This window comes from Simochromis diagramma, unplaced genomic scaffold, assembly GCF_900408965.1.
Source record: "Simochromis diagramma unplaced genomic scaffold, fSimDia1.1 OVJJ01000205.1, whole genome shotgun sequence".
NCBI classification, from domain to species: Eukaryota; Metazoa; Chordata; class Actinopteri; order Cichliformes; family Cichlidae; genus Simochromis; species Simochromis diagramma.
The window spans coordinates 9,693,369-9,706,998 of record NW_024386782.1 but is presented as its reverse complement, the minus strand read 5'-3'; the positions used below and the strand labels follow the sequence as shown (position 1 = coordinate 9,706,998).

The window sequence follows — 13,630 nt, the reverse complement described above, 5'->3', positions numbered from 1 at the left end:
CAGTGAAGCTGGAGGATGAATGCTAATGCTTGTTTTGTTTAATGCGCCTTATAATCCGGTGTGCCTTAAGTATGAAAACAGACCCGTTCATCGACAGTGCGCCTTATGGTCAGAAAAATACAGTAATTCTTTTCCCAGTTCTCTCATTCTATATCATATCAGACATGTGCATAATCTGGCCACACACTAAGAGAAAGATAATTATTGCAAGGGTTTGTTTTAAGGAGGATGCTTGTTTTTATTAATCAGTCTAATTCTGAGAAATTACAGAGTTCTTAAAATAATAGCTTAATTTTTCTACACACATTATTTTAGGATTATTCAAGTTCTGTTAATTCTTGCATGTGCAAGATATTTAAAGCTGCATATTAACTTAGCTATCCTAGTTTATTGGCAGATTTCATTTTACATGAGAAAGTAAACTACTTTTAAATCAGCTGATAAGGGCATTTTAGTTCCTAAGAGATTCACTTCTTAATATTAAATCAGAGGAGTGATACAGAAGTCAACATTTAACAGCTTTAAGTGCCTTTTTACTTGGAGCACTTGGGTGACTATGATGGACGAATTTAGAGGACAACTTGCATTGCTCTAAACTTCTATTTATTTGTTTTATTTATTTTTCAGAACATTACCGGTGTGGTGGCAGCCATTTCAGACCTCTTGTGTGTGAAGATCCCCAGCAGTTATGAGGTCAGCAGCACCCCAGACAGGGGGCCCCTATCTATGGTCAGCGGTCAAAGGGTGGGCCCACATGGCATGGAGCCACGGCCTCCCATGCTTTTCAATGGACAAGGAGACAGTGGAGGACTGCATGGACGGCCGGGACAAATGATCAGAGCCAGTGGACCACAGGGAATGATGCAGCAGCAGGCACATCATTTCCGTTTCCATCCCAACAGCCCAGGTAGGGAATAAAACTAAATTAAACAAGAGCATCTCTGATTCCACCCGGTGCAGTAATACAGCCTGTAATTGAAATGTCATGTTTGATTTAAGCTAAATATAATCACTCCCCGTGAAAAAGCACAATTCAGCAATACTCTTTTGATACCTAATCACTTCCCTTTAAACATCCAGAGGAGCGCTTGTGTTTTTTAACAGTTTTTTGAGTGTACCATTATTTATCTGAGGCTGAAGGTAGCCTACAGTCCAATTCTATAAAGGCTGTTTTATTTTGTTTGCTAAAGTTTGTTTAGTCCAATTAAAGATTCAATCATCTGTAGGTTACTGTCAGAGATGTTAAAAATTGATCTAATTTTGCATCACTTTTCTGTTACATCAGGCAATGCTGGAGCTCGAGGACCTGATCACAAGATCCCTGGCAGCTCTGGATGTAAACCCCAGTGGTGCTGCCACTGTAAGGTGGTGGTTCTGGGAAATGGAGTGCAGAAAGCCATCAAAGACCTCCCTGTTCACATGAAGGTACCAGATGCATTGGCTGCACAGTCATGTATATATTAACTGTGCACACCACCTGTCAAATAAAGGCTAAAAGTTGAAATTATAACCTTTACAGGAAGCCTGAATGGACTGAGGATGTAGTGCTTCTCCATTCCTTACTCAGAGATCAAGGCCACAGATAATAAATTGCTTCTGATCGTCAGCAGCTCTCATGAACAAAAAGGCTCTGATATCTAACGCCGTTGACTAAAGTACACCATATTTTAATATAGTGCCATGTGACAGTTTTGCCCCTGAGCAAAATTTCTATCACAAGTAAAAGATGAGCTGATTTCCAAAAAGCATTAAGTCAAAGATGACACATGGCTTTAATATTTTAACAAAGATTACTTTTCTATATTTAGTAATTTATTTATTTTTTTTAAATTAGACACTCTGCAGGTCAGCATCTGTGGTACCGCAGTTTCTCAATTATCACCTTGTGAAACAGAGTCTAAGAGTCTTCAGATTCAAACTTGGTCTTGTTCTGTCTTTACAGCTTGAACCTCTTAAGGTAGTAATTCATTGTGAAGTCCTGCAGTAGATGCTTCCTTCGGTTGATCTTAATTTTTTTTTTTTTAAATAACATTCGATGTATACGTGCAGACTTTGCTGTTCTTTAAGTAAATCTGCTCCTTCCTGCAAATTATTCTGCATGCCGCTGTCAATAAAAGCCAAAAGCATGACTCATCAGTCTGTGAACTTAGCAGTTAGTTAAAGCTTTCATTTATGCATCACATAACCTTTTATAATGATGACTGTGTCCAAGCCAAAGCCCCGATGAGCTAGTTAAAATGTGAATTTTTGGTAAAGTTATCCGAGAACTCGAGCTTTAGCTCCTTTCCTTTTTACAGCTGTGAAATTGTACAAACTGCAAATTTGCACTAATGTTGCTTGATATGTTGAAATTATGTTTTTGTTTTAACTTTATGCATTTTGGAGATGACTATAGCTTTGATTTGTGTAATGAGTCCCACTGTCAGAAATTTGGATCATTTCAATGTCATGTATACATATAATATTGAGATTACTATATGAGCTGTGATTGGTTGGCTTACCAGATTTTTACGTTGGGGAAATGAAGTATTAAAACTCTTTTCACCCTGAAGGGCCACACTATCAATATATTCATATGCACAGCACTGCAATAACACTGAACATATGCTCTGATTATGTAAATCTTTCCTAATGGAGTTAAATAGATTTCAGATCAGTTAGTAGGTTAAACAGCAGTATTTAGGTTATTTAAATATTGCATAATTTATTTTTCAAGATCTCTTTGCCTTGAGTGGCTTCCATTAGTCAGATGTTGACTTACACCTCATTCCTAATTCAGCTTCTTCAAACTTGGACTGATTTTCTTCTCGTTAGGAATCTGAAGGCCGTTTTAAATCTGAAGACGACTTGGTCTTCTGCAGCCACAACTGCTTCCTTCTCTACTGTTCATCACCACCACTGCAGTCCAGATCAACCACAGAAACTAAGGTTTGTACCACTGTAACCCATGCACATCTCTGAGAAATCTGAGTCTTAAAAAAGCGTTTGACTTTTAAGTTTGACTTTTTTTTTTTCCCTTGTCATCTTCCCAGGAATCTGTGTCCCTCCTCCCAGCCTCTGAGCAAACGGAGAGCCTTTCTAAAACTCAGCACCAGTACAGTAACAACATGTCCTCCCTGGATGTCCATTGTCTGGCCCAGCTTCAGCCAAAGCAGTCACCCCCCTCTACACCTCCCATCCCCTTCCCTTCAGCAGGTGAGACACCCAAGATTGACGCAAAATCCGATGCCCTCAAAGTGACAGTGAAGCTGAAGTCCAGGCCAAGGTCCCACGACGGCTGGCACCAGGGAAAGAGACAGAAAGGACTCCGATGGAGGAAATGGACTGTCCAGGTGGTGGTGCCAAGAGGGAATTCGCAGCTCCCGGATGAGGATAAGATTGATGAGCTCCTGAAGAAGCTTGGAGCCTCCCTGCGCCCTCCAGTGTCACTCAAGGACCAGAGACGCTGCTGTTTCTGCCATCAGTTTGGAGATGGAATGACTGATGGTCCTGCCAGGCTGCTCAATCTAGATCTCGATGTGTGGGTTCATCTCAACTGTGCCCTTTGGTCGACTGAGGTGTACGAGACTCAAGCTGGCGCCCTCATCAACGTGGAGCTTGCGCTGCGGCGTGGTCAAACTATACGATGCGCCTACTGTCAGCAGACCGGAGCCACCAGCGGCTGCCACCGCCTGCGCTGCACCAATGTCTACCATTTCACCTGTGCCCTGCATGCTCAGTGCACCTTCTTCAAGGATAAGACCATGCTCTGCCATGCCCACAGGCCCCGGGGAACAGCGGGACAAGCTCTGGAGCACGAGCTGCGATGCTTTGCCGTGTTCCGGCGTGTTTATGTCCAGAGAGACGAAGTGCGTCAAATTGCCACGGCTGTGCAGCAGCCCGAGTTAGGTTACACCTTTCGGGTAGGCAGTCTGGTGTTGCATGCGATCGGCCAGCTCACACCACTACAGATGGCGTCCTTCCATTCCTCAACAGCCATCTTTCCAGTTGGCTATGAAGCTTGCCGCATTTACTGGAGCATGCGCCATGGCAATCGCCGCTGTCGCTACATCTGTTCAGTTGAAGAGAGAGACGGGATACCAGAGTTTACCATCAGAGTCATCGAACAAGGCTACCAAGACATCGTCCTAACTGACACCTCTGCTAAAGGTTTGCCCTCAGGAAAAAAAAATACTAGTGTGTGTTTTTGTGGCTAATGAAACAGTTTTAACCAGCTTCTGTTCTTGTCTCTGCTCTTGTCATTAGGAGTGTGGGATAAGGTGCTAGGCCCAGTTGCTGAGAAGAGAGCTGAGTCAGGCACTCTGAAGCTCTTTCCTGTTTACCTGAAAGGAGAGGATCTGTTTGGGCTCACAGTTCCTGCAGTTGCCAAGATCACAGAATCGGTTTGTACCTACATTGGAGGATTTCATCAGCTGCAAGAATTTAAAAACATCAACAAATCTCTAAATGATGCTTTTCATCTGGTTTCAGCTCCCAGGAGTGGAAGCTTGTGACAGGTACTCGTTCCGTTACGGACGCAACCCTCTCGTAGAGTTGCCTCTCATGTTCAATCCAGCTGGTTGTGCCCGCGCTCAGCCAAGAACAAGCTCTCCCTACACCTCACTGGTGATAAGGTAACTTTGTTTGAAGTTGACATTAAATTAGCTTCCTGGGAACGTTCTGTCTCCAAGTAAATAAGTCAGAGTTAATAAAATGTTCTCCTTCTCCACCTCCCTCCTAAAAATAAAGGCCTCAGCCACAGGCTGTATCCAGCAGCAGTGCCAGGTCTAACCAGAATGTTGCCCAAGGAGAAGGTGGCGCCCCCCATAATAAGCCTCCGGTGGTGCACCCCAGGTCCTCCCAGTACCGCTGGATGAAGAGTGAGTGGCGAGCCAACGTCTATCTGGGCCGCTCCCGCATCCAGGTGAGTCGACCAGATTTAAATTCTTTTTAAACTGTCAGAGTGAGACTGATGCTTTTGGTTTCCATTTCCTGTTGACTAAATGAAAACCTGCTTATTTGACATATTCACAGGGCCTGGGGCTGTTTGCTGCTAGAGACATTGAAAAACAGACAATGGTGATTGAGTACAATGGAACCATCCTCCGAAATGAGGTCGCCATCAGGAAGGAGAAAATCTATAGGTCTAAGGTAAATATCTGTGCTGCAACATTGTTAGCAGAAATTGTGTTTCCTTAAAATGATCTTTTCCAAAAGCTAAGAGCATTTCTTCTCTTCCTTGTAGAACCGGGCAGTGTTCATGTTCCGCATCGACAGCGAACATGTTGTTGATGCCACACTAAATGGAGGGATCGCAAGGTACTCTGAGCTTCCACGAACTGTTTGAGCATTTTCATAAATGTATTTATGACAGTGTAGCATTTCTTTCATACTCACTTACTGCAACAAATGTCATTCAGTGTAGCACACCGATGAGCCACAACATTAAAACCCCTTGCGGGTGAAGTGAGTAACCCTGATGATCTCAGTGCACTGGTATCTGTCAAGGGGGTGGTTACAAGAGGCTGCAAGTGAAGAGTGAGCTCTTGAAGTTAAAACAGGGAAAAATGAGCAAGCCTGTTGATCTGAGCGACTTTGACAAGAGCCACATTGTTATGACTAGATGACTGGGTCAGGGCACCTCCAGAACAGCATGTCCGGTGGGGTGTTACCTGTTTCCAGTGGTTAGCACAAGTGATGAGGGCTTAAAGCACATTGATGTGTGGGAGTAAAGGGTGGTTCTGTGATCCCACAGAAGAGCACCTCCAGCACAATTTACTGAAAGCTGGTTATGGTAGAAAGTTATCAGAATGCACAGCGCTGCACAGGGTTTTCATACTGACCACTATCCACATCCAAAGGAGGCAAGGGTGTTAACTCGGCTTCCAAGTCCCTGAAATCTTCAGTCTGTTTGAGCATCTGTGGGATTTTTGAGGAAGGAAAAAGAAGTAGTTAGATTTATGGATGGCCAGCCTTACTTCTTACAGGACTTAACTGATGAGCTGCTAAGATGGAACAAAGGTCTTGTGGAGTGCACGCCTCAACGTCTTAAAAGTAGCCTCTCCATATCTGTCTTACCGATATAATCTTCCAGTAAAGTGGCACAGACGAGACTCTGCTTCTGTGTGTGGGAGGCTTGTCTGCAAACTGGTACATATTGCAAATGAGCATCAGGGTGTTTTTTCGTTGCTGCTGTAGACGTTGGCCTTTTTTGGATTTTGTTATCAAAGTGATGGCAGTTCAATTGTATTGTCAAAAGGGCCCAAACACACATGGAACCAGAACTAGAGACCATGTTGGAACAGGTTCATGCCCTTCTTCATAGTTTGTGAAAGATGAACACTCAGTAGTCAGTACTACTTTGTTATGAGTTCTCACTGACAAAATCTATCCACAGATATGAAAACCCCTGTAAAGATACTCTAAACTGCCTTTGCGTCTCATTTTGCCATGATGACCAAACACAGACTCACATGTTGGAAACAAAGCTAGTTTCTTTTGAATGTCATAATTGTTTTGTTTTTTTAAATGTTGGCATTTTCATCTTATCACCGTCTGCCGCTGCGTGTCTGAATCAGCTCACAGAGGCAGCAAATGAGCCTTTAGTTGCAAATAGAATTTGCAATCATTTAAATGTGGTCGGCTATGTTACAGTAATGCTCTGAACGCTGTTTCACGCGTGACTCGTGCTTCTTTTTCAGATATATCAATCATTCTTGTGCCCCTAACTGTGTTGCTGAGGTGGTAACATTTGAGAGGGGTTACAAAATCATCATCAGCTGCATTCGCAGAATTGAAAAAGGAGAGGAGGTTGGTACACACACACACACACACACACACACACACACACATATATATATATATATATATATATATATATATATATATATATATATATATACATATATAATTTTTTCTGTAATTAGAATTTATCCCTGTTCATTTGCATGCATATGTGGGTGTAAACGGTGCAGTTGTGATATAGCCATGGACGTTTCTCCCATGTTTGTTTTCTGCAGCTGTGTTTCAACTACCAGTTTGACAGCTTTGAGGGCCAGCACAAGATTGCTTGCCACTGTGGAGCTCCTGAATGCAGGAAGTGGATTAACTGAGCAAAACGGAAACGACGAACCCAAACGCATTCCTTGCCATAGCGTGTGGAGGATGCTGTGATCTCTGCACAGAATAAATAAGAGACTTCACACTAAAGTCATTTTACGAATGAGCAGAAGGCCTGAGCCCTTGGAGAAATAAATGAATCGGTGTTGGTTCGCCAACAACGTGGAATTAAAAATAGGCGGAGGAAGGGAAATATAACACAGTAGCAGGAAATGACTCGTGCCATATGTGAGGGGCTCTGTCGAAGCCTCCGTCTGTATGTATCCGTGTGTTTGTTTGGTGTACATGGGGTGCGGAATCCACCAGCGAATGAGAAAGCACTGTGTGGGGTGCGGCCTTATTGCTTACTAAGGGCAGGCCCTTTTGTTCATACTGTTAATGTATACCGTTTGACTAAATGTAGACATCACTGAATGAGGAATGTACAGCAATGAATACCGCGAAGGGAATATTAACTTGCACTAAAAATAAAAAAAATAAACAAAAAAAACCCATACACACACCCACACACACACACACAAGCTTTTAAATACTTGATTCCATGAGTCAGTTTTATCATAGGTCTCTGTCATGTGATTTGTGTGGAATTCGAGAGGTTTTGTATTTATTACTGAGTGAATGAATTTTATTCTCAAAATGAGATCGAGTTAAAAGAAGGCTAGATTGCTATTGTTTTTGAAGATTGAAGAAGACATGCTGTTACTTTTGTATAAATGTACATAAAAAAAACCAACAAAAAAAACTATAGGAATAACCGACCAAATACTACCTTAACCTTCTCGATGTTTGGGTGTTTTTAAAAATTGTTTTTGTTCTGTTTGTCATTGAAATTTATTTAAGATGGACGTTATTTCAGTTTGAGAGTATATATTATGATTATTCTGTACAGAATTTGTAATATAACCACAATAATTCACAAAGTATTTTTGTTGTATTAAAAGTACGGTATTGTAGCGTAGTGTTTTGTGACTTACACTTACTTTGACCACTCTCAAAAAAAAAAAGAAATATTTTTGTTGACTAATGTAACAAGTAATCGGTTACAGAATCAAAAAAAGACTCTTCAGATAGTAAAAGATCATTGTGATCTGTTTGCTGTTAATCAGGTTTGATTTTAAAGAACTGTGAATTAGGTTTTAAAACCCAAAAAAACTGCTTTTTAACTTTTTATCACAAATGGAAACAGCAACATGTGTTAACCTGTTTTTTTGTTGTTGTTGTTTTTTAAACTTTACTTTTAACACAAATAAGGTGCGAACGTCTAATAATGTTGTGACTTAGACGAACCATTGCGCGACAGAAAGAATTCTATGGAGAACTGTAGGTTGTTCTGCCTTTTGTTTTTGTTTCGTTTTTTTGGAAAGAGATGGCATCCTGCTTATAATCAGAAATATTTCTTATACTGACACTTCACAAGTCACATGCTAGAAGCAGAGGAGTTTTTGCGTGCACAATTTCAAGTTGACTGTAAAATTTTGGAGACAGTCTTAGAACTTGTAATGTATATGGCATGTATTTTTTTAACTTTCCGAAGACTCAATTGTATATATTTTTCTCAATGAATGGTTGTAACAAAATTGTTTCTTGGATATTTTTTCTTCTCTTGTACGATACATCATCCTGCCAGTGTGTTTGTGCTACATTTTCTTGGTCGTGTAAAGTAGTCATTTCTTTTCTTTTTGTTTTTATTTTGTTCCTTTTCTTTTTCGTTTCTTTTTTTTTGTTTCTTTCTCTTTTTTTGAATTGCCTTTTGAAGTGTACAGAGTATGAGGTTTGGAGTTTGTGGAATTGAATTTAGAAACATTTACAAAAATAAACTATTTTACATGTTAGCAATTTGTTTGTGTTTTCAATAATTGCACTTTCTTTTCTTTTAATTAAAGCTGGAAAAAGGAATTTGTTGCATGTTGCTAGCACTGAGTTGGATCCCATAAAGGTCCTGGAAACATTCCTCAGACTTTTCTCCGTATTGGCATGATGCCAGCACCACATCCAAAAGGTGCTTTTTTTTTTTTCTTGAGATCTGGTGACTCAAGGTGATTTTCATGGTCGAAAAACCAATTTGAGATTATTTAAATTTTTGATGTGGAGCATTATCCTGCTGGAAGTAGATTTCAGAAGATGGCTACACTGTTGTCACAAAGGGAAATGATCTGCAAACAATACTCGTGGAGGCTGTGATGTTTAAATGATATGAGGTACTAAGGGACCTCAAGTGTGCCCATTAGAATAGATGCAGGGATGGAGTGCTGTGACTGTAGCTCAGGAGGTTGTTTGTTTGATACCTGTTTTGAGCCATTCTACATGCCAAATATACCTGGGCAAGATACTCTTTCCCCCAAGTTGCTCTATGATGCATCCATTGGAGTGTAAATGTTAGCCAGAAAGCAGTTAAGCCTAGAAAAAGTGCTGGTAAGAAAGACTGTGAACTGGTGAATGAGGCATGTTGCTTTCAGTGCTGAGGTAGAGTAGAAATGCGCTGTATAAGAACCAGTTCATTTACTATGCTTCATGCTTAGGCCAAATTTGGACCCTATCATCCAAACGTAGCAAAAATTAAGACTCGTCAGACAAATTTTTTTTATGTCTTATATTGTCAAATTTAGGTGAGCCTGTGTGAACTTTAGCCCCAGTTTCCTGCTCAACTCTAACAGGACCCAGTGTGGTCTTCTGCTGCTGTAGCCCATCTGCTACAAGTTTGGGGGTGTTGTGCATTAAGAGATGCTTTTCTGCTTAGTCGTAACAAATTGTTTCTTGAGTTACTGTAGATTTCTTACCAACTACAAGCAGTCTAATTATTTTCCTGTGATGTCAACAATACATTTTTGCTCAGAGAACTGCAGTTCTGCAGGAAAATCCCAGTGGATCAGCAGTAACCATGCCATGCTCACAATTAAATCGCCCTCCCTCCCCATTCTGATGCTCAGTTTGAAGAAAGTGGTCAGAGTGGATGTGTGTTCTGTGTTTAGTTCAACCAAAGCTTCAAACATACTAGAAAATAGGCAAATAATGAGTCATAAGCTATGCTGACTTCTAGATATGTTTCCATTCATCAGCTGTAGAGACTTTCATAAAAATCTTTTGTTATGATCACAGACTGTTTATGACTTTATGACCGTTTATGGACATGTGATCAAGGAAGCCAAAGAGTTGTTCTTCTCAGATTGTTCAGAGTCCACATTAAATGATCCACTATGTCACAACGACTGAATAAACAAACATTTATAAAAGACGTATTTTTCCTTCTTGGGTCTTCAGTCATCTTGTAGCGATCCCACTTTCTCTCAGAGCCCGGAACCCCCTCATTATGCTAGCATGCAATCTCGATGGCACTAAAACACGTGTTAACTTTCAACCAAATTTAGTTAATTGTGTGTGCTGTGCTTGCACATGGCCTGCATTTGTATAGCGCTTTACTCAGTCCCTAAGGACCCCAAAGCGCTTTACACTACATTCAGTCATTCACCCATTCACACACACATTCACACACTGGCAATGGCAAGCTACGTTGTAGCCACAGCTGCCCTGGGGTGCACTGACAGAGGCGAGGCTGCCGGACACTGGCGCCACCGGGCCCTCTGACCACCACCAGTAGGCAAACATGGGGTTAGTATCTTGCCCAAGGATATTTGGTATGCAGCCAGGACATTTACTGGGTATCACTCCTGTGGACCTGACTGTTGGTAAAAAAACAAAACAAAAGAAACCTGCTACATCTTTAAACCACTCATACTCCATGAGAAACATGTTATATAAACTTTGAGCTTGAACAAATAAAAGCAGAGTTTAATTATAGCTAAAAGCATAATTATGTGTTTCATTTTGTGTTTAAATAACATCTTGACACATAGAAGGCATAGTGCTAGGTGGCATCTTGGCATGATGGTACGAGTAAGCGGGCAAAACACACACTCTGTTGTGCTGTGCACTCTGCATTTGATTGGTACTTGGAGGGCTCGGTGCTCATGTTCTTAAACTACCCATGTGGATGGACACTAAATAGTACCAATACACCTCATGCAACATTTGGTATAGAAAGATGCTTCACTGTAAGCGCGTGGAAATTAAAGACTGCTGTTTACACAGTATGTGTTTTTTACAAAGAAACCAAGAAGTATATAAGCTTTAAAAGTTTATCAAACAGAAAACTAAATAAATTCAAGTCAGCATAAGCAACGGACAGTGCACAAGAGAGGTGGAGGCAGGGTGGAGTGGGTGGAGACGAGTGTCAGGGGTGATTTGTGACAGAAGAATAGCAGCGTGAAAGAGGTTTACAAAAAAAATGGTAGTGAGACCTGCTATTGTATACGTTTTGGAGACAATGAAAATAACAAAACGACGGGAGGTTGAGCTGAAGATGCTGAGATTTTCATTGGGAGTGAGCAGGATGGTCAAAGTAAGGAATTACTTCAAGAAAACGACCACTCAGGTTGGATGGTTTGGAGATAAAGTTAGAGAAGCAAGGCTGGGATGCTTTGGATGTGTGCAGAGGAGGGGCAGTGGATGTACTGACAAAGGATGCTGAATATGGATCTGCCAGGCAGGAGGAAAAAAGGAAGCCTGCAGAGAAAACTCCTGGATGTATAGTGAAGCTGGGCATACAGAGGAGCATGGTAGGGACAGGGTGAGGTGGAGTCAGGTGTGGCATTGAAGATGATAGGATAAGATAACTCTTTATTGTCATACATAGTACAGTAGTACAATGAGATTGGAAAACTGTCCTACGTCGGCACTACATATAACACAACACGACACGATATGACACATCACAACGCAACACAAACAACACAACACAGTATATTAACTTAGTAATAAAAAAAGAAGAATAAGTGTATGTGTATTGCACACTGTTATTATGCACATTATTATTGCACCTTGTTATAAATATAAATATTATTATTATTATTGTTTTAAACATTGTTACCCCCCCCCCCCCCCCCCCCCCCCAAAAAAAAAAAAAAAAGTCCAGGTAGGTCCAGTCAGGTCAGCCATTTGCATTGATCAGGGCTATTGCCCTGTTGTAAAAGCTGTCCTTGAGTCTGTTTGTCTGGGACCTTAGCAGCCTGAACCTCCTGCCAGACGGCAGCAGCTTAAACACCCGGTGTCCTGGGAGTGTTCCGTCATGTAGGATGCTGCGTGCCCTCTTGAGACAGCGAGTGCTGTACAGGTCCTTAAGGGAGGGAAGAGAATGTCCAATGATTTTTTGGGCCATAATGACCCTCTGGAGTGCCTTTCTGTGTGCTGTGGTGCAGCTGGAGAACCACACACCGATGCAATATGTCAGCACACTTTCAATGGAGCAGCAGTAGAAGACGGTCAGCAGCTCCTTCTTCAGGACCATTTTTCTGAGGATTCTCAGAAAGTGGAGACGCTGTTGGGCCTTCTTTAAAACCGCAGAGGTGTTAGAGCTCCATTGGAGGTCTGTGTCTATGTGCACACCCAGAAACTTGAAACTGGAGACCCTTTCCACGCACTCCCCATTGATGCTGACAGGCTGCAGCTCGGACTTCCTCCTTCTGAAGTCAACTACCAGTTCTTTTGTCTTGGTGGTATTGAGGTCCAGGTTGTTGTCTACACACCAATCTGACAGCCTCTGAACTTCAGCTCTGTATGCCGTCTCATATCCCCCTGAGATGAGCCCCACCACGGTGGTATCATCTGCAAACTTGATGACTGTGTTGTCTGGGTGGGTACTAACACAGTCATGTGTGTACAGAGTGTACAGTAGGGGACTCAGGGATCAGTGACTGAGCAACTGCTGCAAATCACTAAAATGATCCTAACTTATAAATAACCTCAATGCAGTGTATTTACACTTAGAACTTTTCTGTCAGTGTAAAAAACCCCAAAACCCTGTAACAACACATTTAATCCCTGAGATATCTTTATATAAGAAAAAAAAAAACAGTTCCGGTAGCTTGCTGCCCAGAAAGTTTATTTATTTTTACTGTGGACCCCTTGGGAAAGGAAATGACATTTCTATAGTAGATAGAGGGGTAAAAAGACAAACCAGGAACTTGTTGGTCATTTAATTGTTTATTTATTACTTAATTAGTTTGGTTTAGTGTAAATACCCGCGGGGGAGGTGTTTATCAATAGCAGAAGCTGAAAAAACTTCAGAAAATACAGCTAAAATTCACAAAATTGTCTCTCCACATTTTACAGAACTCACCAGTGGACCCGATGGAAGTCTTTACCGGGGCGATTCTGTCCCCAGGGCCTTATGTTTGACACCCTTGAGATGCACGTGAAAATAGTAGCAACGATTTATTAAAGTATGAACTTCAAGCACAGAGCTACTACAAAATCAAACAAATGTTTTTAACTCCGTTTAAGGACTGAGAAGCATGTTGATATATATATATTTTTTAAAATCCCTGCAGCTGTGGAGGTTACCACACAGCTGTCAGGCCTGCATTTAACTTTGAAAGAAACACGGAAAGAGTAAGATAAACACGCTGTAAGATGCAGGCGGTATAAAGTACCGGTCACGATTCCTCCATTTTATTCGCACTAATTATTGTTGTTGTTG

At 41.4% G+C, this 13,630-nt stretch overlaps 1 protein-coding gene across 1 annotated transcript in view; it reads left to right on the top strand.

Moving 5' to 3' along the window:
* kmt2cb (lysine (K)-specific methyltransferase 2Cb) overlaps nucleotides 1–8,930 on the top strand; it is an 83,922-nt gene extending 74,992 nt beyond the window's left edge. The window contains 11 exon segments of the mRNA XM_040021646.1: nucleotides 628–907; nucleotides 1,286–1,425; nucleotides 2,815–2,928; nucleotides 3,033–4,149; nucleotides 4,246–4,382; nucleotides 4,471–4,613; nucleotides 4,729–4,903; nucleotides 5,014–5,130; nucleotides 5,225–5,298; nucleotides 6,681–6,789; nucleotides 6,999–8,930. Coding sequence (XP_039877580.1) covers nucleotides 628–907; nucleotides 1,286–1,425; nucleotides 2,815–2,928; nucleotides 3,033–4,149; nucleotides 4,246–4,382; nucleotides 4,471–4,613; nucleotides 4,729–4,903; nucleotides 5,014–5,130; nucleotides 5,225–5,298; nucleotides 6,681–6,789; nucleotides 6,999–7,091 — 2,499 coding nt within the window. The 3' untranslated portion in view covers nucleotides 7,092–8,930.
* Nucleotides 8,931–13,630: the final 4,700 nt, after the last annotated feature.